At 43.0% G+C, this 25,000-nt stretch overlaps 1 protein-coding gene across 1 annotated transcript in view; it reads left to right on the top strand.

Annotated features, from left to right (window-relative positions):
• LOC122261629 (stranded at second) overlaps positions 1-25,000 on the top strand; it is a 113,648-nt gene that overhangs the window by 82,872 nt on the left and 5,776 nt on the right. The window contains exons 8-25 of the mRNA XM_086543738.1: positions 3,071-3,143; positions 5,974-6,088; positions 6,810-6,972; positions 7,379-7,457; positions 7,763-7,889; positions 8,257-8,372; positions 8,692-8,862; positions 9,200-9,321; positions 9,612-9,874; positions 10,187-10,317; positions 10,782-12,782; positions 13,395-15,467; positions 19,303-19,522; positions 19,833-20,104; positions 21,114-21,176; positions 23,453-23,557; positions 24,285-24,411; positions 24,949-25,000. The exon at positions 24,949-25,000 is cut by the window's right edge and continues 142 nt beyond it. Of these exons, the coding sequence (XP_086399864.1) occupies positions 3,071-3,143; positions 5,974-6,088; positions 6,810-6,972; positions 7,379-7,457; positions 7,763-7,889; positions 8,257-8,372; positions 8,692-8,862; positions 9,200-9,321; positions 9,612-9,874; positions 10,187-10,317; positions 10,782-12,782; positions 13,395-15,467; positions 19,303-19,522; positions 19,833-20,104; positions 21,114-21,176; positions 23,453-23,557; positions 24,285-24,411; positions 24,949-25,000 (6,273 nt within the window). The remainder of the gene's footprint in view (positions 1-3,070; positions 3,144-5,973; positions 6,089-6,809; positions 6,973-7,378; positions 7,458-7,762; positions 7,890-8,256; positions 8,373-8,691; positions 8,863-9,199; positions 9,322-9,611; positions 9,875-10,186; positions 10,318-10,781; positions 12,783-13,394; positions 15,468-19,302; positions 19,523-19,832; positions 20,105-21,113; positions 21,177-23,452; positions 23,558-24,284; positions 24,412-24,948) is intronic.

Here is a 25,000-nt window from a genome sequence, read left to right as displayed (position 1 = left end):
GATCTCTGCAGTAGCATTGTCATCACCAGCATTATTTCTAGTACCATTGTCGTCATCATTATCATTGTCATCATCGTCATCATCGTTATCATCATCATCATCATCATCATCACCACCAGTATTACCATCATCATCATTATCACCACCTCGTCATCATCCATACTATCACTATATCCACCTCCACAACCACCATCACCCCCCTCATCATCACCATCACCATCACCATCGTCATCACCATCATCATCACTCTTGTACCCAAAGGAAGGTATGATAGTGAGGGAACTAGATAAGACGCCCCTAATTTCAGTGTACTCCCCTCCCCCGCCCCCTATTATCACGTCCTGTTTCACTTCCCTCTTTTCCGTGACCCTTATCTTTATTCTTTTTTTTATTATCTTTCTCTTCCTCTTCCTTCTTGTTTTTCTTTCGTTTTGTTTTTTTATTTTTATTTTTATTTGCCATCTCCTCTCTTCTTCTTTACACACACTTTGTTCTTTCTTCTCTACTCTCTTCCTCCTCCTTCTCATATTCCTCCGTTTCTTCTTCCACCTTCTCCTCCTCTTCCTCTTCCTCTTCCTTTTCCTTCATCTTCCCCTTACCCTTCTTTTTCTCCTTCTCTACCTCTACCTTCTTTATTCTCCACCTCCTCTTCCTACTCCTTCATCTTTACACCTCCTCCTCTTCCTCCTTTCCTTCTTCTTCCTCCTCCTTTTCCTCCTCCACCTCCGCCTCCTCCTTCACCGCTATCTCCACTACTTCCTCCTTTTCCTCCTCTTAATCCCCTTCCCCCACGACCACTCCCCCCTCCTCCCCCTCTTTCTCCTCCTCCTCCACCATCACTACCAATTCCTCTTCCTCCTCCTTCTCCTCTTCCTTCTTCTCCCCCTCCCCTTCCTCCTCCCATTCCTCCTTCACTTTTACACCTCCTCTACCTCCTCCTCCACCTCCTCCTCCTCCTCCTCCTCCTCCTCCTCTTCCTCCTCTTCCCCTATCCTCCACCTCCTCCTCCTCATCATCCTCATCCTCATCCTCATCCATCCTGCTCTTCCGTCCTCCCCCTCTTTCACCTTTACACCTCCTCCTCCTCCCCCATCCTCCTCCTCTTCCCCTATCCTCCTCCTCCCCCATCCTCCTCCTCTTCTCCTATCCTCCTCCTCCTCCTCCTCCTCCTCCTCTTCCCCTATCCTCCTCCTCCTCCTCCTCCTCCTCCTCACTTATTTCCCTCCAAGTCTTCCTCTCAGTCCCTCGCCTGAGCCCTTCCTCACTTCGTCGTGCGCAGTTATAAGCTCGGAGAGTCACGACAGGAAACTCAACTTCCTCCAGCAAAACAAAAGAAAATCAGGAGAATGATAATAAATGAGAGTAAGAAGAAGAAGAAGGAGAAGAAAAAAAAAGGAAAAAGAAGGTGAAGGAGGGGAAAAACGAGAAGAAGGAGGAGGAGGAGGAGGAGGAGAAAAAGGGAGAAGGATGATAATTACGATTATAATAATAAGTAAACAAGAAGAAAAAGAGAGAGAGAGAGGGAGAGTAGGAGGAAGAGGAGAAGGAGGTGGAGGAGCAGGAAGAGGAGAAGGAGGAGGAGTAGCAAGAAGAGGAGAATGAGGAGGAGTAGCAGGAAAAGAGAAGGAGGAGGAGGAGCAGGAAGAGGAGAATGAGGAGGAGTAGCAGGAAGAGGAGAAGAAGGAGGAGGAGCAGGAAGAGGAAAAGGAGGAGGAGGAACAGGAAGAGGAGAAGGAGGAGGAGGAGCAGGAAGAGGAAAAGGAAGAGGAAAAGGAGGAGGAGGAACAGGAAGAGGAGAAGGAGGAGGAGGAGCAGGAAGAGGAAAAGAAAGAGGAAAAGGAGGAGGAGGAACAGGAAGAGGAGAAGGAGGAGGAGGAGCAGGAAGAGGAAAAGGAGGAGGAGGAGCAGGAAGAGGAGAAGGAGGAGGAGGAACAGGAAGAGGAGAAGGAGGAGGAGGAGCAGGAAGAGGAGAGGGAGGAGGAGGAGCAGGAAGAGGAGAAAGAGGAGAAACAGGTAGAGGAGAAGGAGGAGGAGGAGCAGGAAGAGGGGAAGAAGAGTGAGTCTCCTTTCCGTGTGCAATAGCCTGTGACATGAAGATGGTTCGAGGCTGACATCACGTAACACTCGAAAGGTACAAGGGTGAGTGATGTGTTGCCTTGTGCCGAGGGACGGACGGTCCGTGTCATGCTGGTGTCATCACCATCATTTTCAAGTTGATTATCTCCACATCACCACCACGCAATCCTCGCCACAATCATCACCACACTGCTGTCAGTATAATCGTCATCACCAACATTATGAATACCACTACCGTAATAATGAGCAGTGCCACCACCGTCATCACCATGGTAATCATCGTGATATCACCACTACCATAACCATTACCTTCCCCATCACAACCCCCACTCACCACCATCACCCCCGCTCACCATAATCATCAATCCACTCACCACCATCACCTCCACTCACCACAATAATCACCCCCACTCACCACCATCACCCCCACTCACCACAATCATCACCATCACCACCCACCACCATCACCCCCACTCACCTCCACCCCCACTCACCACCATCACCCTCCTCATCACCACCACCCCCACTCACCATCACCACCCTCCTCATCACAACCACCACAACGACCATCACCCCAACTCATCACCACCCATCATCACCATCACCACCACCCCCCCTCACCACCACCCATCATCACCATCACCACCACCCCCACTCACCACCATCATCCCCACTCACCACAGTCATCACCCCCCACTCATCACCATCACCCCCACTCACCACAACCACCACCATCACCACCCTCCTCATCACAACCCCCACTCACCACCACCACCACCCTCCTCATCACAATCATCACCCCCACTCACCATCACCACCACCCCCACTCACCCCCACTCACCACAATCATCACCCCCACTCATCACCACCCCCATCCCCACTCACCCCCACCATCACCACAATCATCATCCCCACTCACCATCACCACCACCCTTCTCATCACAACCAAAAATACTCTAACCCGCCCCCCCTCTTCCCCCCCTTTCCCCCACAGGACCCGTCGTGCCCCGAGGAGGCCGACCCCGAGGACCCCGAGTGCTGCGTCAAATACGCCTGCAAAGGAGCGGGTGAGTGTCCTGCCGGAGAGAGGAAGGAGGAGGAGGAGGAGGGAGGAAGGAAGCCGAGGACGAGGGGGATGGGGGATGATTGGAGGAGGTGGAAAAGGAGGAGGTGGGGGAGGGGGAGGAGGAGGTGGAGGGAAGGGGAGGGGAGGGGGAAGGAGAGGGGGAGGAGGTGGGGAGGAGGGGGAGGAGGAATGGAGGAGGGGGGGGAGGGGGAGGAGGAATGGAGGAGGGGGAAGGGGAATGGAGGAGGCGGATGGGGAGGAATGGAGGAGGAGGAGGAATGGGGGAGGGGGAGGGGGAGGGGGATGATTGGAGGAGGAGGGGGGGAGGAGGAGGAAGGGGAAGGGGAAGGGGGGAGGAGGAGGAGGAGAGGAGGGAAGAGGAGGAGGAAGAGAGGAGGAGGATTGATGTTATTATGATTATTATAGATTCAGAATGTTATTATGGAGATGATTAGAAAGATATAGGTAATGATGATAATATTGTCATGACGATAATGAAATGATAATGACAGGAGTGTTATAATGACGATGATGATAATGATATTATAATGACGGTAATGATGATAATAATATTATGAAGTCGATCACTAAGGAAGTCAAACTTGAAAGAAGTTAGAGAGTAATAGGTATATGACAGAAAAAAAAAGAATATAAAAAATATATAAAAAGAATAAATACAGGTATGTGAGAGAAGAAAAGATGAAAAAGAAGAAGGGAAAATGAAGAAGAGATTTGAATAAAGTGAAGGGTAGGAGGAGGGAGAAGGTGGAAGGTGGAAGGTGGAGGCGCCTTTGTAAAACGTCTTCTAAAAATAGATCTGGAACCCACGTGGTTGTTTTTTAGGAGATTTTTTTTTTTTTAAGAAATGAAGGAGGTTCGTTAACACACTCACACTCTCGCTCAAACTCACACACATACACTCATATTCATTTTTACTCTCACTCTCGTTCTCGATCTCACTCACACTCATACTAACTCTCACTCTTACTCATACTGACGCACGCATACACACACACACACACACACACACACACACACACACACACACACACACACACACACACACACACACACACACACACACACACACACACACACACACACACACACACACACACACACACACACACACACACACGCACACACATACACACGTAGGAAACAGAGAGGAATAAAAGGAAGTAAGGAAGAAAAGGGAGGAACAGAGACGAAAGAAAGAAAAGAACAACGTAGGATAAAAAAGAGTGGACAGAAAGAAAGACGAAGGAAAAAAGAGAGATAGCAAGGAAAAAAAGAATAGAAATCGCAGCATAGAAAGAATGAACAGAAAGAGAGACGAAAGAAAAAGGGAGATAAGAAGGAGAGAATTTTTTTTTTTATAAAAATAAGACAAGTCGTAAGGATAAGAAAGGGAAGCGGGGGGGGGGGGATCAGGAAAAAAAGGAAGGAATTAAAGAAGAAAGAGGAAGGAGGAAGCAGAGAAACAGAAGATCAAAGAGAGGACAGAAGGAGAAGAGAAGGAGGTGGGTGAGACACCCTGGCGGAGGGTCAAGGATCAAGGTTGTGGGAACGAAAGGGGAAGAGGGATAGACGGCGAGAGGCGGTTGGGGGGTGGGGGGGGGATGAGGGGAGGGGGGGGAGAGGAAGAGGGAAGTGTAAGTAGGCGGAAAGGAAGACAAAGGGGAAGATGAAAGAAAAGAATGAGGAGGAGGAAGAAGAAGCAGAAGAGATGAAAAGGAAGAAGAGGAGTACACACGCACGCACGCATGTACACACACACACACACACACACACACACACACACACACACACACACACACACACACACACACACACACACACACACACACACACACACACGTTGCCGGGTAAGGCAGGCATGTGCGTGGGTCATCACCACCACCAGTACTCTCGGCGCGTCCTTGAGTTCCCCCGCCCACCCACCTCACGCCCGCGCCGCACCTCAACACCGCCAACACTATCAACACCATCTCTTACGTTTCCCACCACAATCGAGCGCCTCGTCTCGATACTACACCACTGTCGTCACCACTATCCCGCGCCTCACTTCGACACCGGGGTTTATCATCACCGCTACTAGGCTCAACACCACCTAACACCACCTCTCAACACTGCAACACCATAATCATCACATCATCACCACCGTAACACCACGATTACCACTACCACCACCACTATCACTACCACCATTACCACCACCTAATGCCAACACCACAATTACCATCACCACCACACAAAGCGGCGAGATGCCATGCGGTGTTGACTCGGTGTTGATTCGGCGCTACGGAGTCGATAGATAGAAAAAAAAATAGATAGACAGTTGACTAGCTTAGGTAGATCGTATAGGCAGGGAGGCTTGGTAGATGGATAGATAGTGTAGATATAGATAGATAAATAGATAAACAGATAGATGAGCATATTAGATGGATAGTTTGTTTACATATTTCTTTGTATCTATTGAAACTTTGCTCAATAGATAGACTTTCTTCATATCCCCCCTCCCCTCCATTGTAAGTAAATGCAATATGTAACAAATTTGTCATGTAGTTAAATGCAATACGCAATACAAGTAACCATACAGTACGTAATGAAAGTGACCATGCAATACTCAATTAATGTGATCATGCAATACGTAGTAAAAATGACCATGCAATACGCAATAAAAGTAACCATGCAATACACAACGAGAGTAACCATGCAACATACAATTAAAGTAACATGCAACATACAATTAAAGTGACCATACAATACGCCATGAAAGTGACCATACACCCAACCCTCGACCTGACCATACACGTGACCTTTCCCAGATGAGGCCGCCGTTGTGTTGACCTCGCCTGTAAGCCAGAAGGAAGCCGGAATGCCGAAGTTGCTGGTCACCTCTAAGACCCATAGCTCCGTGACCTTAGCTTGGGATGATTTCAGGTACGGATGTTTATCTTTTCTTTTGTTTATGTATTATTATTACTATTTATTGTTATTTTTGTTTATTTATTGTTTTATTTTTTAAGTATTATTATTGTTATTCGTTTGTTTGTTTGATTGATTGTTTTATCTTTTTTATTCTTGTTTTGTGTGTTTATACCTTCTCTGTGTCTTTTTTTGTGTGGTTTATCTTTCTGTATCTGTGCGTCTGTCTTTCTTAGTTTCTATATGTTTTTTTGTCTCTGTCTATCTCGGTATTTCTTAGTGCTTATCTTTTAGTGCTTATTTTTCTCTCTCTGTCTCTGTATCTCTATCTTTTGTCTCGTCTTTCGTATTCTCTATCTGTGTCTCCCTCTCTCTCTTTCATTCCCCCTTCTCCTTTCCCCTTCTCCTCCTCCCTTCCCCCTCTTCCATTCCCCCTCCCCTTCCCCCCTGTCCTCTTCCATTCCCCCTCTCCTTCCCTTTCCTCCTCCCTCTCCTCTCTCCTCCTCCCTCCCCCTTTTCCTCCTCCCTCCCCCCTCTCCTCCTCTCTTCTCCCTCTTCCTCTCCCTATTCCCTTCCTTTCTCCCTCTTTCATACATAGCACAATAAATACCACGATACTTATTATTATTTTTATTTTTTCAAGAATAAACAAACAAAACAAAATCAATATAACCCCCCCTCATCATCATCATCTATCTAACCCTCCCCTCTCTCTCTCCCACCCTCCTCCCCTCAGGGCCAGGGCAGTAGAAGAAGGTTACGTTGCCGAGTATCGCGAAGCCGAAGGGGCGGCGAGCGAGGAACAGCCGTGGGTGAAGAAGATCGTCCCCGTGGGAGACACTCCACCGAGTCTTACGTCCGTCACCATCGAGGAACTCAAGCCCAATACTCTGTACCAGGTGGGTGTTCCTTTTGAGGTCTTTGGGTTTGATTTTTGAGGGTTGTGGGTTGATATTTAAGGTATGTGGGTTGGTTTTAAGGTCTGTGAGTTTCTTTCAAGATCTGTGGGTTTCTTAAGGTTTATGCCGTACCTGATATCCGTGGGTTTCTTAAAATATGAGTTCATTAAGATCCCTGGGTTTCTTGAGCGTTGCTGATTCTTTATTTTCCTTTCTGGCGCGATTAGACGATTAGAATACCATTGAAATATATCGAGGTAGCCTTTCTTACGCTAATGTTGTCTCAATGGCATAATAATTCTTCCTTCTAAGCCGCGAGATTGTGCAATGTCCACCTGGTGCTGGCAGGGTCCGCTGTTTTGTATTCGACCTTTGACAAGTCTAATGCCATGCCATTTCTCCACAGGTGCGCGTCTCCATTTACGATGAGGTTGAAAATGGACGCCTTGCTGACACCACCGAGACCCTTACTGTCAGGACTGAAGGTGAGGATTTTTGTTGTTGTTTTTGTTTTTGTTTAAGGATTCAGTCTTGATTAGAGATGATTATCGTGCAATCTTAAAGATGATTATCGTGCAATCTTAAAGATGATTATCGTGCAGTCTTAAAGATGATTATCGTGCAGTCTTGAAGATGATTATCGTGCAGTTTTAAAGATGATTATCGTGCAGTTTTAAAGATGATTATCGTGCAGTTACCCGTGGCAAAAAAAAAATGGTGCTTCGAATACCCCCTTTCTTGACGACGTCTCGGTTATGTGAATCTCACGCTTTGGTTTATATAATTCCAGTTGGTTGCGTCTACGGCAACTCGTCTCATCCTTTGGGAGAATTCTTCATCGGTTGCGAGGAACGGTGCACTTGCCACGCTTCTGGCGATGTCAAGTGCTTCCCGCGCTGCAGTTTGCCGTACTTCAAGTATGTATTTTCTGTCTGTGGATAAAAAAACAGAAAGGATAATTATTGTGTTATAATGATGATGATGATGATAGTAATAATGACAGTTATGGTGATGATAATAGCAATGATTCATAGTGATGATGATAATGATAATGATAGTAGTAATGATGATAATAAGGCTAATAACAGTAATAATAATGATGATAATAATAATGATAATAATAATAATAATAATGATGATAATAATTATTTCATAAGTTTATTTCATAAAATTGTGTTACAGAAGTAGATTTATATGCTTAGGTGAAGATCCAGCTGCGTAATTCAGTTTTTAAGGATCTTGATGTAACAAAACAAAGTAAAAATAATGAATAAATACTTACAGGAAAGGGAAGTTCAGCGGAGATGCCCTGTGCCGAGAACAACCAGCTGAGCGGGACAGTTGTTGCGTCATCGTCCGCTGTGCCACGAACACCTCCAACGTTGCTCTTACTGACCTCCGTAAGAACGCGTCATTTTCTCTTTCTTTTTTCTGAAACTTGAGCGTGAAAGTGGATGGATGGATGGATGATTGAATATAAGATTAAGTTCCCCGATAACTTTTGTTAATGTAAAATAAAAGACAAATGCAAATAAAAGACAAAGACAAATAAAAGTCTCTCCGCCTGATGAGGACCCTATGATGGGATCGAAACGTCACGGCCTTTTATTTCCTGTTGTTGTTTTTCATTTGCCGTGTTTGTCTTTTGTTTATTTCGTAAAGCTATTCGACCACACAAGAATCTCCAACCTTCCTTGACACATTATTTTCTTCCTTCAGCATATGAACCGTGCACGAACATGGTCTGCGGGCCCAATGCCGAGTGCGAAGCCGACTCCATGACCTCAGATAACCCAGCATCAGGGGGCAGCAATCTCTCCTTCGGCTTCTGTCGTTGTCTCCCGGGCTACGTAGGGGATGCCTCGGATCTGGATATTGGATGTGTCCTGGGTAAGGTGTAGGATTTTATCGTAGGGATGCGATTCGGGATGTGGGTCGTGTGTGGATAGCTTGAGGAACCAGGAAACTTTATTTTTTATTTTTTTTTATTCACGTTGAGATAGATCGATCGAGGATATTTGCATGAAGTAGGATATTAATACTATATTCGTTTCCTTCCTAAATTTCTCCCTACGCCCGGAATCATATATCAAACGGTATATTATTTAATACGATCTGATATTCCTTATGAAAAAATACAGTAATTCACCCGAAAGCGTAAAAATGATCAATACTCCAAGCTAACTAAAGTTCCTCTCAAACGCGTTACCTCTCCCTTGCTGAACAGACTCGAATCGCAAGGAAGGCAGCTGCACCTTCAAGAATACAACCTACAGACCAGGTGATGTCTTTTACGACGAGTGTGACTACCGCTGCTCCTGCAACAACAACACTGAAATCGAGTGCGAGGTTAGAGTTTGAAATGTTGCTTTTTTGTGTGTGTGTTTTTTTTTTTTTTTTTTTTTTTTTTTTTTTTTTTTTTTTTTTGTCTGATTTTAAGCTTGTTATATTAATGAGATTGTTTTTTCTTTGGTTCTGGCTTTGTCTCTGTCTCCTTTGTCTGTCTCCCTCCTTCCCTCCCGTCTCTCCATCTCTTTCCTATACTTCTCTTTCACTCCTCTCCTCTTGCACTTGAAAGAAAATATATTCCTGAAAATACAGCCTGACTCAAATACTTCCTCCCTTTTCTCCCACAACAGCCACGATGTGAGTTCCCTCATGAGGATGGATCAGAAACGGAACCCGGCTGTGAATACCTTCCCGACCCTAAGGACTCTTGCTGCAAGTTGCGCGTCTGCAATTCCACTTCCGAGGCGGCGACTGACGCTGCTCGTGCCCCTTCCTTGCCGTCCAATGGCTGCACCGAAGGCAACATCACCTACGCCATGAACGAGAGGTTCTATAACGGCTGTGAGACCCAGTGTACCTGCATGGGCTTTGGAGATATTTCTTGCGTGCCGAGGTGAGTGTGCAAACCTCAGGTTGTAGTTATATCATGTATGTCATTAAATCTAAAGAACAACAATGAAAAAAAGACTTTCACTAGACCATTGATATAAAGAAACATCACCGCTTATATTACTTCATCTACCATTCACGTGCGAACACAACCACTCACCCCATTCTCTCCCTCGACCATTGATTAACACAGTCGGACAACAATCCCAATCCCTCAACCAGCTCAAAAAGAGATACCGATACCATTAGTCTATCATTTTATCTATTAATCCATCTATTACCATTATAATCTAAACCATTATTCAACCATTTCCAGATGCCCACCACTCAAGGTCGTGTCCGAGACCCCTAAGAGGTGTGAGACTTTGCCAGACCCTCTAGACCCCTGCTGCTCTATCACCGTGTGTGATGAGGAGACCCCGGATGTGATGAAGGCTAATCTCACAGGTACGGAAGGAAGGTCGTGAGTTGTGGTTCTCGTATTTCATGAGATCTTTTGAAAGGTTGTGAGTTGTGGTTCTCGTATTTCATGAGATCTTTTGAAAGGTTGTGAGTTGTGGTTCTCGTATTTCATGAGATCTTTTTTTGTGTCTTGAGTTTAGTTTGATCTGTTTTTTTGTTTTGTTTTTTCTTTGTAAGGGTTGTATTTTTTATTTTTTTAAGGGGATTGGGTGGGAAGATTCGATTCTGTAGATGTGGCATGGGATAGCTTTTTCACCCGTATGAAGATATCTTTTACTTTATGAATATATACTCTCTATTTCCTTTTCTTTCTTGGGAGGGAACCTAACTCTCGATTTAATTTTCCTTTTTCTCTATGCTCTTCGGAGAAACTCAACTCCAGACTTGACTTAATTATATGTACATCTTTTTAAAGAAAATAGATAAACAAAAATTTGTATCCCTTTCAGATGAAGAACGAAAAATGCTGATGGAGAACATGACATCCATTGAGAAGGTGATGATGATGAAAGAGATGATGAAGAACATGACCGAAGTAGACAAGGAGATCATGATCAACAACATGACCACCGTCGAGAGGGAAATGCTGGTCAACATGACAGAAGCCGAGAGGAATATGATGAACAAGACCATGTCAGAAACGGAGAAGGAAATGATGATGAAGAACATTATGGACATGGAGAAGGACATGATGGAGAAGAATGTGACAGAGATGGAGATGGAAATGATGATGAAGAACATGACTGCCATGGAGAAGGACGCCAACGACCATAATCACATCCACGTGCATGAGGACGGAACTTCTCATTCTCATTCTCATGACCACGCCATGGACGAGGCTCATAACCACACGCATGATAACGACACAGAACACGCACATTTCCACACTCATGAGGACGGAACAAGTCATAGCCATGCGCATGACCACATGGGAGAGGAGCATAACCACACACACGAAGAAGGAATGGAAATGCACGTTCATGCAGATGGTACAAACCACAGTCATGCGCATGGAAATATGGAACACAGCCACACACCTGATGGAGGAAGCGGGTGGCACGTTCATGAGGATGGTACGAATCATACCCATGCGCATGACGGTATGGCACACTCCCACGGAGGCGATTGGCACGTTCATGAAGATGGGACAAATCATAGTCACCCACATGGCAACATGGAACACACCCACGATGGAGAAAATGACTGGCATGTGCACGAAGATGGAACAAACCACAGTCATGCACATGGTAGCGCGACACATACCCACGAAGCAAACGATTGGCACGTCCATGAAGACGGCACCAATCACAGTCACCCGCATGGCAACATGGAGCATACTCATGATGGGGATGATGTATGGCATGTCCATGATGATGGCACCAACCACAGTCACCCTCTTGGCGACAGGCCACATAGTCATACCTCTGATGGGGGAATCATATGGCACGAAGAGGAAGAGGGAGTGGGTCATGCACATGGCAGCATGACACATACACATGGAGAAAACGAATGGCATGTCCATGAAGACGGCACCAACCACAGTCACCCACATGGCAACATGGAGCATACTCATCAAGAAGACGGTGATTGGCATGTTCATGAGGATGGCACCAACCACAGTCATGCACATGGCAACATGGAACACACTCATGAAGGAGAAGATGTATGGCATGTCCATGATGATGGCACCAACCACAGTCATCCGCATGGCGATAAGCCACATAGCCACTCCCCAGATGGCGAAATTGTATGGCACACTCACGAGGGAGAAGATATATGGCATGTCCATGATGATGGCACAAACCACAGTCATCCGCATGGCGACAAGGCACATAGCCACACCCCAGATGGCGAAATTGTATGGCACAGTCAGGAAGATGGCAGTATGGCACACACTCACGAAGCACGCGATTGGCATGTCCACGAGGACGGTACCAACCACAGCCACCCACATGGCGACATGGCACACACCCACAATGAGGAGGGCGTCTGGCACACTCACGAAGACGGCACCAACCACACCCACTCCCACGGCGGCGACGACGAAGAACACGTCCACCAGCATGACATGATCGAAATCCACGCCCACCCCGATCTCAACGTCCTGGAGAAGAAGAGCAGGGCTGACGACGGAGGCAACTACGACCTGGACATCCTGGAGGTGATGGCCGTCAACGCCACCGCCATCGAGATCCACCTGGCCGTGTCCGACGCCATGCTCGAGGCTTGGTCCAGGAACCCCTTCCTGATAGTCCTCTACAGCCCGGACTCCCTCACGTGGTCCAAGAAGAACATCTCCTCCGACAACATCCGGCTGCAGAACTCCAACGACATGTACGTCACCGTCGGGGAGCTTCAGCCCTCTACAGCCTACCAGGTCCGCGTCGCCTTCTTCGACTCCGTCAGCTCTACGGCCAAGGTGCGCCTGCTGGACGGCCCTGCTGACTCGGGTAAGTGGACGCCTCGCTTCTCTTGAGTTATGACCTCATACGTGCATGACATTCGTTTATACTAGATTGTAATGCATGAGAAGTGTGTTTTCTATCTCAAAACCAGTCTATCGAAGCATGAAAAAAGATTAATGGAGTGTAAGAAGACTTTTTCATTTGCATGTGCATCAAATGCATGTTTCCATGTAAGCTTGTGTAACTGAAGATTGTGAGCTATGGTGAATGAATACGTACGCTAAAGAAAGAGAGAGAGAGAGAGAGAGTGAGTGAGTGAGTGAGTGTGTGTGTATGTGTGTGTGCGATACTTGCATATGAAACCTATTACAAATTATGAAAAAAGTATGTATTTAGATGTACAATTCCTTTGTATGTTTTATTGTATGAGTAGATGCTATAGTGTTACTTAGTTTGTTGAAGACCTTGGATCAGATGGTCACAGTGCCAACAGTGGACAAGGGTAACGCAGATGTTGGTAACCTGTTGACCTAATCTGAGAGGTGTTGCACCTTCCAGCTATGCATTTTCACCCCTTTCCAGGAACGTGTCCATGAGAAAGTCAGTCTTACTTACTGTACATTATGAATAACATATTAACCGAGCTTAACCAAACAGGGATGGATGACCCTGCCAGCATTCACCTGTCGGGAGAAGGTTTCCCTCTCATCCCAATGTCGGAAGAGAACGACCACCCTCAGCCCGATCCTCATCCTATCCTGGAGGAGTCTCTGACCATCAAGCAAGAACATCCGTTCGAGCAGACAGATAACTCGCACCACCACCACCTTGCCTTGAATTCCCTTGTTCCCCACGAGGACCAGGCGGCACTGGAGGGGGTCCAAGCACAGCCTGTAGACCTTCAACATACGACCCAGTGGGAGGACCCCTCGCTAACGACAGAGCATGGGAATTTGGTCACCCCCGACGTCCCCGTAGGCAGTGAGAATTTTACCCTCGATGTCAACCCTCAGCTGAATGAAGCATCAGACATGCACTTTGGGTTGCATTTCTTCAACGCTTCCCAACCGTCTCTTGTTAGTGAAAGCAGTTCCAATGCTTCGGCTCATTTGCCTGTGGGAGAACACATGTTATCTCCAGAATTCACAAGTAACGTCACACAAACTGTGAGTGTCACCCACAGTAGCAGTCACCAGGTTCATGACACCGAAGGAAACCCTCTTTTGCCAAGTGAACATATTGAATATCCAATTCTTCCAGATGAGAACGAGGCAGTATCTCACTCGACAAGCATACACGTCGAATCCCATTCTGCCAATATGGATGGCGAAGATGTTGATTCCCTTTTCAAACAAGAGGGTGGTGAGAGAACGAACTTCGAAACTAATGCAGGTGAAGAGAATTTTGATCTTGTTGGATTCAATGCAGAGAATAATCATCAGACGAATGGCACAGAGGCTCTAGTACATCTACAGACAGAAGAAGGAAATGCTCAGTTGGCTGAGAGACAAGGGGAAATTTCTGAAAATTTCACTGGAAATGAAGGTCTGAATCCAGTTAGTCCTGATGAAACTTTGAATCTGTTCAACCACGAGGAAAATGGAGACATGTTCAACCACGAGGAAAATGGAGACATGTTCCATAACGAGGAAAATTTCCATCTTTTTAATGCGAGTGAGAATTCCCATGCACCATTTGCAGGTGAAGACATTGTGAATCCATTATTCAATGAGGAAAATTCTCATCTGTTCAATATGAGTGAAAATGCCCACCCTCCCAGCGAAGAAAACTCCCACTTCTTTATTAATGAGGGCATTACTCCTCCAGACTCACTTACTACTCATACAAATGAAGAAATTTCTAATGTAACTCGGACGGATGAAGTGAATCCTCACATGCTTACTTTTGAGGAGGATATATTTTCTCCACACACAAGTGAACAGGATTCTCACGTCCATATTAATGAGGAAAACTCTCATCTGCACTTTGATGAGGAGAAATCTCATTTGGATGTTACAACCAATGGTACTAATCCATTTGTTAATCTCCATATTAACAATGAGGAAGCTTCTCACCTCTCTGAGCCAAATGAGGAGAATGCTTACTTGCCTCAACCTGATGAGGAGAATTCTCACTTGCCTCAGCCTAATGAGGAAAATTCTCACTTGCCTCAGACTAATGAGGAGAATGCTTACTTGCCTCAACCCAATGAAGAGAATGCTTACCTACCTCAACTAAATGAGGAAAATGCTGAAACCCCCCTAACAGATGAGGAAAATGCCCATTTGCCTCAACCAGACCAAGAGAATACCTACCCAGCCCGCGGAAACGAGGAAAATTCCTACCTTCCCAAGACGAGCAAGGACATTTCCCACCTGCCAAACGAGCGGAAGGAATTCAAACAAGGCTTCGAAAACCACGTGATCATAGACCCACACAACATCTCGGTCAGCGTCGAGAGCAGCACGAGCAACAGCAGCGACGGGAAGGTCCTCTTGGCCAACCCCGATTTCCACACCAGCGAAGGGGACGAGTTTTTCCTACCGAACGAACACGACGGTCCTTCTCCTCATGCCAACGAAGACGCCTTTGAATCCCATTCGGAAAATATAGATCCTCACGGTCCAGTGGAACACCTCCATGCAAGAGAGAATCCCCACTCTGCCCATGGTCCAGAAATCCTTTGGGAGATCCCCCCTCCTTCAGGAGAAACCAACACCCACACTGAAGGTACTCGGATGTTGTAGGAAACGGTTGGGAAACATATCTTAGAGCTTTGGTTGGAGCTTTGGCAGCAGTCGTTCTCTTTTTTTTTTTTTTTGGTGGCAACGGATATAGTCTGTGCGAGCAGTGGTGTACTGTAGATGACATATATTGAGTTTAGATTACAGAGTTTTCTTTCAGTGGTTCAGGAAACTAACCTACGCTGAAGAGGAGTCTAAGGACGGAATCTTTACAATACAATTGAACAACAATATATAAAGACTGGATACGGAAACACATCATATACTGCCTGAACAAGATGGGATGCAGCAATGTACAACACACGATTCTGAAGACTGGAATGGTCCTAAAACACAAAAAAATATGTAAAAAAACATGAATGCTTTTGGCAGAGCTTTACCAGTGGGAGTGATTCAGAGCTTGGATTATAGACGAGTGTGCTGCTGGTCTATCTTCAAGTGTGGCTACCTAGTCTGTTTGTTTGTTTTTTTATATGCACAAGAAGGTTTACAGTTGAAGTATTTTTAAGTATGATAAACAGTGGATAGATGGTAACTCATGCAGACGCTTTTTTTTAACTATAACTTCAGAAATAGATGGTAATTTGAGCTTTGACTGATTGCACCCCACAGCTTACATGACCTAATTAAATTCCCTGCATGACAATGGTAAAGCACAGAATTTAAAGGAATGAAAATCTGCTTTATCATTAAAATGGTGGAGTTCTGAATATATTGCTTCGTGTTCTCTACCCATAAATAATGCAAGTCTACTAGATTCAAGATGCGTTTTAACCAATTAGTCTGAATTACGCAACTCTCAAGATAGCCATAATATTTTCCTTTTTTTTATTATCTGCTAATACTTCTGTAATGCTTCGTCGCTTGAATGTCAAATGTGTGTTCCATATACAATATTATTACTTTTATAGATTAGCTTCATAACATACTGTTCGAGTGCTTATCTATTGATATTTTTCATAACAATGATAACGAATTTTCCCGAATCAAGCACACATTTTTTTCCCACTGAACACCGTTTCCAAAAAGCCCACCATCACCTCGAATCGATAACTTCTTTATTAAAACACACGCTCTCCTATAACTTCTTAAAACACACGCTCTCCTATAACTTCTTTATTAAAACACACGCTCTCCTATAACTTCTTTATTAAAACACACACTCTCCTATAACTTGTTAAAACACACGCTCTCCTATAACTTCTTTATTAAAACACACGCTCTCCTATAACTTCTTAAAACACACGCTCTCCTATAACTTCTTTATTAAAACACACACTCTCCTATAACTTGTTAAAACACACGCTCTCCTATAACTTCTTTATTAAAACACACGCTCTCCTATAACTTCTTAAAACACACGCTCTCATATAACTTCTTAAAACACACGCTCTCCTATAACTTCTTAAAACACACGCTCTCCTATAACTTCTTAAAACACACGCTCTCCTATAACTTCTTAAAACACACGCTCTCATATAACTTCTTAAAACACACGCTCTCCTATAACTTCTTAAAACACACGCTCTCCTATAACTTCTTAAAACACACGCTCTCCTATAACTTCTTAAAACACACGCTCTCCTATAACTTCTTAAAACACACACTCTCCTATAACTTGTTAGAACACACGCTCTCCTATAACTTCTTTATTAAAACACACGCTCTCCTATAACTTCTTTATTAAAACACACGCTCTCCTATAACTTCTTAAAACACACGCTCTCCTATAACTTCTTAAAACACACGCTCTCCTATAACTTCTTAAAACACACACTCTCCTATAACTTCTTTATTAAAACACACGCTCTCCTATAACTTCTTAAAACACACGCTCTCCTATAACTTCTTTATTAAAACACACGCTCTCCTATAACTTCTTTAAAACACACGCTCTCCTATAACTTCTTTATTAAAACACACGCTCTCCTATAACTTCTTAAAACACACGCTCTCCTATAACTTCTTTATTAAAACACACGCTCTCCTATAACTTCTTTAAAACACACGCTCTCCTATAACTTCTTTATTAAAACACACGCTCTCCTATAACTTCTTTATTAAAACACACGCTCTCCTATAACTTCTTAAAACACACGCTCTCCTATAACTTCTTTATTAAAACACACGCTCTCCTATAACTTCTTAAAACACACGCTCTCCTATAACTTCTTTATTAAAACACACGCTCTCCTATAACTTCTTTAAAACACACGCTCTCCTATAACTTCTTTATTAAAACACACGTTCTCCTATAACTTCTTAAAACACACGCTCTCCTATAACTTCTTTATTAAAACACACGCTCTCCTATAACTTCTTTATTAAAACACACGCTCTCCTATAACTTCTTTATTAAAACACACGCAATCCTATAACTTCTTAAAACACACGCTCTCCTATAACTTCTTTATTAAAACACACGCTCTCCTATAACTTCTTTATTAAAACACACGCTCTCCTATAACTTCTTTATTAAAACACACGCTCTCCTATAACTTCTTTATTAAAACACACGCTCTCCTATAACTTCTTAAAACACACGCTCTCCTATAACTTCTTTATTAAAACACACGCTCTCCTATAACTTCTTTAAAACACACGCTCTCCTATAACTTCTTTATTAAAACACACGCTCTCCTATAACTTCTTTATTAAAACACACGCTCTCCTATAACTTCTTTATTAAAACACACGCTCTCCTATAACTTCTTTATTAAAACACACGCTCTCCTATAACTTCTTTATTAAAACACACTCATCCGAATTCTTTATTAAAACACACGCTCTCCTATAACTTCTTTATTAAAACACACGCTCTCCTATAACTTCTTTATTAAAACACACGCTCTCCTATAACTTCTTTATTAAAACACACACTCTCCTATAACTTCTTAAAACACACGCTCTCCTATAACTTCTTTATTAAAACACACGCTCTCCTATAACTTCTTTATTAAAACACACGCTCTCCTATAACTTCTTTATTAAAACACACGCTCTCCTATAACTTCTTTATTAAAACACACGCTCTCCTATAACTTCTTTATTAAAACACACGCTCTCCTATAACTTCTTTATTAAAACACACGCTCTCCTATAACTTCTTTATTAAAACACACGCTCTCCTATAACTTCTTAAAACACACGCTCTCCTATAACTTCTTTATTAAAACACACGCTCTCCTATAACTTCTTTATTAAAACACACGCTCTCCTATAACTTCTTTATTAAAACACACGCTCTCCTATAACTTCTTTATTAAAACACACGCTCTCCTATAACTTCTTTATTAAAACACACGCTCTCCTATAACTTCTTTATTAAAACACACACTCTCCTATAACTTCTTTATTAAAACACACGCTCTCCTATAACTTCTTTATTAAAACACACGCTCTCCTATAACTTCTTTATTAAAACACACGCTCTCCTATAACTTCTTTATTAAAACACACACTCTCCTATAACTTCTTAAAACACACGCTCTCCTATAACTTCTTTATTAAAACACACGCTCTCCTATAACTTCTTTATTAAAACACACGCTCTCCTATAACTTCTTTATTAAAACACACGCTCTCCTATAACTTCTTTATTAAAACACACGCTCTCCTATAACTTCTTTATTAAAACACACGCTCTCCTATAACTTCTTTATTAAAACACACGCTCTCCTATAACTTCTTTATTAAAACACACGCTCTCCTATAACTTCTTTAAAACACACGCTCTCCTATAATTTGTTAAAACACACGCTCTCCTATAACTTCTTTATTAAAACACACGCTCTCCTCTCTCTTGTCTGAAACGAACACAGGTGTGGACATCGACGTGAGCAACATGTGCGAGTACGAAGGCCAGTACTACAAGCGAGGAGAGAACTTCTACCAGGGATGCAGACAGTCTTGCATGTGTTCGGACGACTTGGAGGTATACTGCGCCGACATTGAGTGTCCTGTGTCCTTCGGGCTCGACCTCATTGACCCCAACTGCCTCGATTGGGACACCGACCCTGATTACGTGCCCACGCCGCCTAAGTGAGTGTTTGGGAGTTGTTGTTGTTGTTTTTTTAATAGGGTCGGGGACTTTTTTTTAAATTGGGATTGGGATTCTTATGGAGATGAGAGCCTGTGTTGAAGGCATTGCTGTGAGTTTAACTGAGAAACGGAGGATGTTTTTTTATTTACTGGGAATCAAAGGGCTTAAGTTATTGCCGTGAAATGAATAGATTTGCAGTTTCTCTTTGTTCGAAAAAGAGACAACAATCAACAAACAAAGAAATTAATCACCTAACTCTTTCGAATACAACTTAAAAACACCCCACTTACGATGTCCTCTCCCTACCAGCTGCTGCCAGCCCCTTAAGTGCGTCTCGAGCGCTGCCTGCGATTACATGGGACACAAGTACAACAACTATGACACTATTCCTCGGGAAATCACCGGCTGCTCCCAGATGTGTACTTGCAACTATGGCAACGTGACCTGCAATGACCTGTGTGCCCCGGTGCCTGATACCCCTCCCCCCGAGTTGGAATGCCCGCCGGAGAAGGCTGTGCTGATTACCCTCCCTGGAGAGACGTGTTGCAGGTCGTGGCAGTGTGCAGCTCACTCGGTTGCAGGTGATTATGATGCTCTTTTGTTTTTTTCTGTTGATGATTGTCTTTTATGTTTTTTTTTTATTGGTTCGATTTTTTTTTTGTTTTTTTTGAGAGAGAGTTTATGGTTTGTTTATTATTTCAAGATATGCTATCCAGCTGTTTTATTATTGGCATTCAGATTTAAAGATATAAGGCCATTCTGTTGTAATAGTGCAAGGTATTCATTTTCAAATGCACATTTAAATGCAGATTTGCCATTTTTATGCCTTATTATATCAGTCAGTTGTATTATATATATATATATATATATATATATATATATATATATATATATATATATATATATATATATATATATATATATATATATATATATATATATATATATTTATATAATATATATATATATATATATATATATATATATATATATATATATATATATGTTGCACTCTATAAAGTTTATAGAGTTTCACCTTTGTATTTATTCAATGTACAAAAGGCATGCTGTTTGTGGAGAATTATTGTTCTTGGTCATCGAGGGATTTCAAATAACCTAAAGTCATTAACATCAATGTAAAAGGGACCATAGCCATGAATTTGGATTTTTGTTCGGGTACCTCTGAACTTTAACCATTGCATGTATCTCCCCCCCCCTCTTTCTCTCTCTCTCTCTCTCCCTCTCTCTCTTCCCTTAGATATTTTGGTGTTGGTAATCTGTGAATTCTCTCATGCATGGGTCCACTATTTTCCTTTATTTATATTTGATTTCGACGTTTTGATTTCGAATTATTCTGATTCTTACTCTTATACTCTTTTCTTCTGTCTCTCTCTCTCTCTCTCTCCCTCTATATATCCTCTTGGTATTTTGTAGTTTCCTAAAATTCATATGTATCTGTGAATCTAATTATCTTTTTTTTATTTATCTATTTATTTATCCATTTATTCATTTTGTATTGTAACTGTACTCGGAGGATGCAATGGTTATATGTACTCAGGAATGTACATATATAGTGTGGTTGTATTACAGACTTTGAGTTTTTGGCCACAACGGAGGTGGTTGAGACAACGCAGTATGCAGGGTCTTCCCAAGGTTGGTAAGACGGTACATATAGTCAACTACCTCTACCACAGAACCACAGAACCACACTTGCCACATCACTAGTTCCTATTCACGAGCAGTGGCTATGATCATGTTTCACCCCCCACCCCCACCCACAACCACCTTTTACGTTGCACAGTGCTTCTCTGTTCTACTTTTACTATACTCACTATACTTTGCCATATATATATCTGGCTTTTTGATTTACGTCAGCACTGATGAATACGATGGCCACTTTTTATTTTGCCTTACTTACTTCACTTTTGCCATACATCTGGCTTTTGATTTACGTCAGCACTGAATACGATGGCCATTTTTTATTTTGCCTTACTTACTTCACTTCACTTCGTCGAGTTGGGCTGATGCCAGATTCTGTAGTGTGCACTTATTAATTTGCGGATTGAGTGTCCTCGCCTTGATGTTTCGAAATATAACTTCTGTTGGGGTGGTAACAATATTTTGAATAGTCCTTAATTGCCTTTGTGATCTTTTTTTAATACACGATTGCCAGCGAGTCTCTGCTTTTATACATAGTTGAAACAGGACCCAAAGCTTAATCACTTTTGCTGATCATTCGCAAGTGGATTAATTACTTATGCAGTGATGGTATGTTATTTGCTGGAAAGATTGATGGGTTGATGAATATGTGTCATATTGCTTTTGCTTTGAAGTTGAAGTTGAGCTTGATCCAAAATGATACATAGGATAAAAGGCATCGCTAATGAAGTACTGTAATGCGACCACCCCAAGTGTTGCATCTCCAAAGGTTGCTTGCACTAATTTATTTTATGTATGTATATATTTATGCATGGAGATAAATGCATACGTACACACACATACACATACACATCTGTGTGTGTATGTGTGTGTGTGTGTATGTATATGTATATGTATATATATATATATATATATATATATATATATATATATATATATATATATATATATATATGTATGTATGTATGTATGTATATGTATATATGCAAATATGTATATATAAATGTGAAGGTGTATATATTTTATGAAGGGCTATTTGTGCATGCAAATGCATTTTTCTCTCTTTTTTTACAGCATATGCTATACATTATTAACAATACAAAGCTAACAATACTAACTATAAACATTTTCTTGATCGATTATGTTGCAATGTTTATAATTCCTCTGTGCCTCCTGCAGGAAATGTGTAATGCAGTGAGTTAAGTGAGGCAATTGACATTTCTGTTTGCACTCGTGTACTCTCGTGTTTCAGTCGTTACTTGTTCATGCATAAATTCCTCTCAAACGTTAAATTCTTTAGTGATTTCTGTTTTGTGCATCTTTATATCTTTCATGTCATCTATGGAATTCTCTTTTTTGTGTTTTTTGGAGCTTTTGTTTATCTTTCATGATTGCAAGACAGAGTTGTTGTTTTTAGTTTTGATGTTTACAAAGATTGCAGAAACGTGACATAAGAATCAATCTATGAGAATTACTTTATTTCTTTTGAATGACGGTTACCCAAATGCATTTCGCTACGGCCCTTTGTTATTCCACCGAGCTCAAATTTGAGCTTTGATTTCTTTCCTGGCACCGGCCAACACACGAGTGCAACATGGTGTCAACTTGCCTCACGAAAACTAACACATTTTGCAATTGGCGGAGTTGACCTACCTCCCTTGTCCCTCTCGTCCCTCGTCCCTTGATGTTCCCTTGTCCCCTCGTCCCTCGTTCCCCTGCCCCTCCCCCTCGTCCCTCTCCCTCCCCTCGTCCCTCGCCCCTCGTCCCTCTCCCTCTCCCCCTCGTCCCTCGTTCCCTTGCCCCCTCCCCCCTCGTCCCTCGTTCCCCTCTTCCTCTCCCCTCAACCTGCTTCCATTTATCCTCCCCTTTTCCTTGCCCTACTCCCCACTCCCACCCTTCCCTCTTCCCTCTCCCCAAGCTCCTGATCCTCATGTCTCCCTCTTCCCCTCCCCTTCTCACCCCCCTCCCCACCGATTACCCCTTCACCCCACCAAAACCCCCTCTCCCTACACCCTCTCTCCCTCCATCCACCCGCTTCCCATCCCTCCCTCCCTACCCCACCCCTACCACCACACCCCTCCCCCACCCTCTCATTCCCATCCCTCCCTCCCTACCCCACCCCTACCGCCACACCCCTCCCCCACCCTCTCATTCCCATCCCTCCCTCCCTACCCCACCCCTACCGCCACACCCCCCACACCCCCTACCCCTCTCAAGCCCACCTCACAACCACCCCCCCCAAATAACCCGCACGTGGTGTGTGTTTGTAGGTGTGTCGGCCGTGTTTCCCCTCCCGCCGATCTCAATCCTGAACGGTCCCCCCACCTCCGGCTTTGTCCCCATCGGACCCCCCTCACCCCCTCACTTTGGTGCAGGTGCGTGCGTGCGTGTGTGTGTTCGTACTCACCCCACTCCCTCTCCCCTCCTCTCCCCCTCTCATCCTCCCCCTCCCTCTCCTTCTTCCTTCTTCCTTCTTCCTCTCCCTCCCTCCCTCCCTCGCCCTCTGTCCCTGTTCGTGTTTCGTTATTAACTCAAGGCTTGTTAGATTGACTCTTTATTTTGTCGTCGTGTTAATAACCTTCTTTTAATTTTTGTCTTTATTCTTTTTTTCTATCTCTGCACTAATCTTTTGATGTAATTTTGTAAACCTTGATTTTGTTTACTAGCTGATTTTTTTTCCTACTAATGTAATACTATGGTAGTTAATAATGTCATTCTTTAAAGTTATTATCTTTATTATCCTCAGAGACATAAACGAACCTTGTCATTAAGTACATTTAAAGATACAGACTTTGAAGTAAATAATTTAAAGTAAATCATCTATATGAATAATACTAGCTCGCTTCTATTCCTTACTTCATTTTCTACCCTAATCACTTAAATCCCTTATTACCCTTTTTGTTTTAACAAATACTTATAATCACTTAATTAAAAAATAATAATAATAATAAATATATATATAAAAGTAATTACAATCAATCGCATTCATCAATTGACAATGATTCCTTAGATGCTTTCCCATGACCTTAGATTCATAAGTTCAACCGTAATTAGCAAAGGGACGCTTAATTAAGGACCGCGCTTCGGCTTTCATCCTTCCAGAAAACAGCATCGCCGAGCCTGTCATTCAGTCCCTGGACGCGAGGACCGCCCAGATCTCCTTCGACACGCCCCCTGTGTACAAGGGTCTGCCTGGGGAACTCCTTGTGAGGTTCACCAACGATACGGGGTATGTGTCTCCTCTTGGTTCTTCTTGGTATTTTAGATGTTTGTTCAATCCTGGTGTTTTTTTTTTTTTTTTTTTTTTTTTTTTTTTTTTTTTTTTTTTTTTTTTGGGGGGGGGGGTGATGATTGGGTTGGATGGTTGTTTTGTTGGGTGGTGTTTGTGATTATTGGTGTGTATGTTTTTGGGTGTTTGTTTAGGGTACTTTTGGATGTGTAAAGTGTATTTCTGGTTGAGTTAAATAACTGGGGTGTATAAAGTACATTTATGGATGTATTCAAGTATATTTCTGGTTGTGTTAAATAATTGGGGTGTATAAAGTACATTTATGGATGTATTCAAGTATATTTCTGGTTGAGTTAAATAACTGGGGTGTATAAAGTACATTTCTGGATGTATTCAAGTATATTTCTGGTTGTGTTAAATAACTGGGGTGTATAAAGTACATTTCTGGGTGTATTCAAGTATATATCTGGATAAATACACATCCAAATGAATCCTATCCTCAGTATGAACTAACTAAAGGGACATTCCTCCTTTCAGAGCCCATTCGGACCCATCGACTTGGAGCGAGGAGGTCCTGGTGCCCATGGGA

Source organism: Penaeus japonicus, unplaced genomic scaffold, assembly GCF_977035675.1.
Source record: "Penaeus japonicus unplaced genomic scaffold, GWHDUDI00000001_assembly GWHDUDI00000014, whole genome shotgun sequence".
Taxonomy (NCBI): Eukaryota; Metazoa; Arthropoda; class Malacostraca; order Decapoda; family Penaeidae; genus Penaeus; species Penaeus japonicus.
Note: the sequence above shows the minus strand (reverse complement) of the source record. Positions and strands in the feature narration are given on the sequence as shown.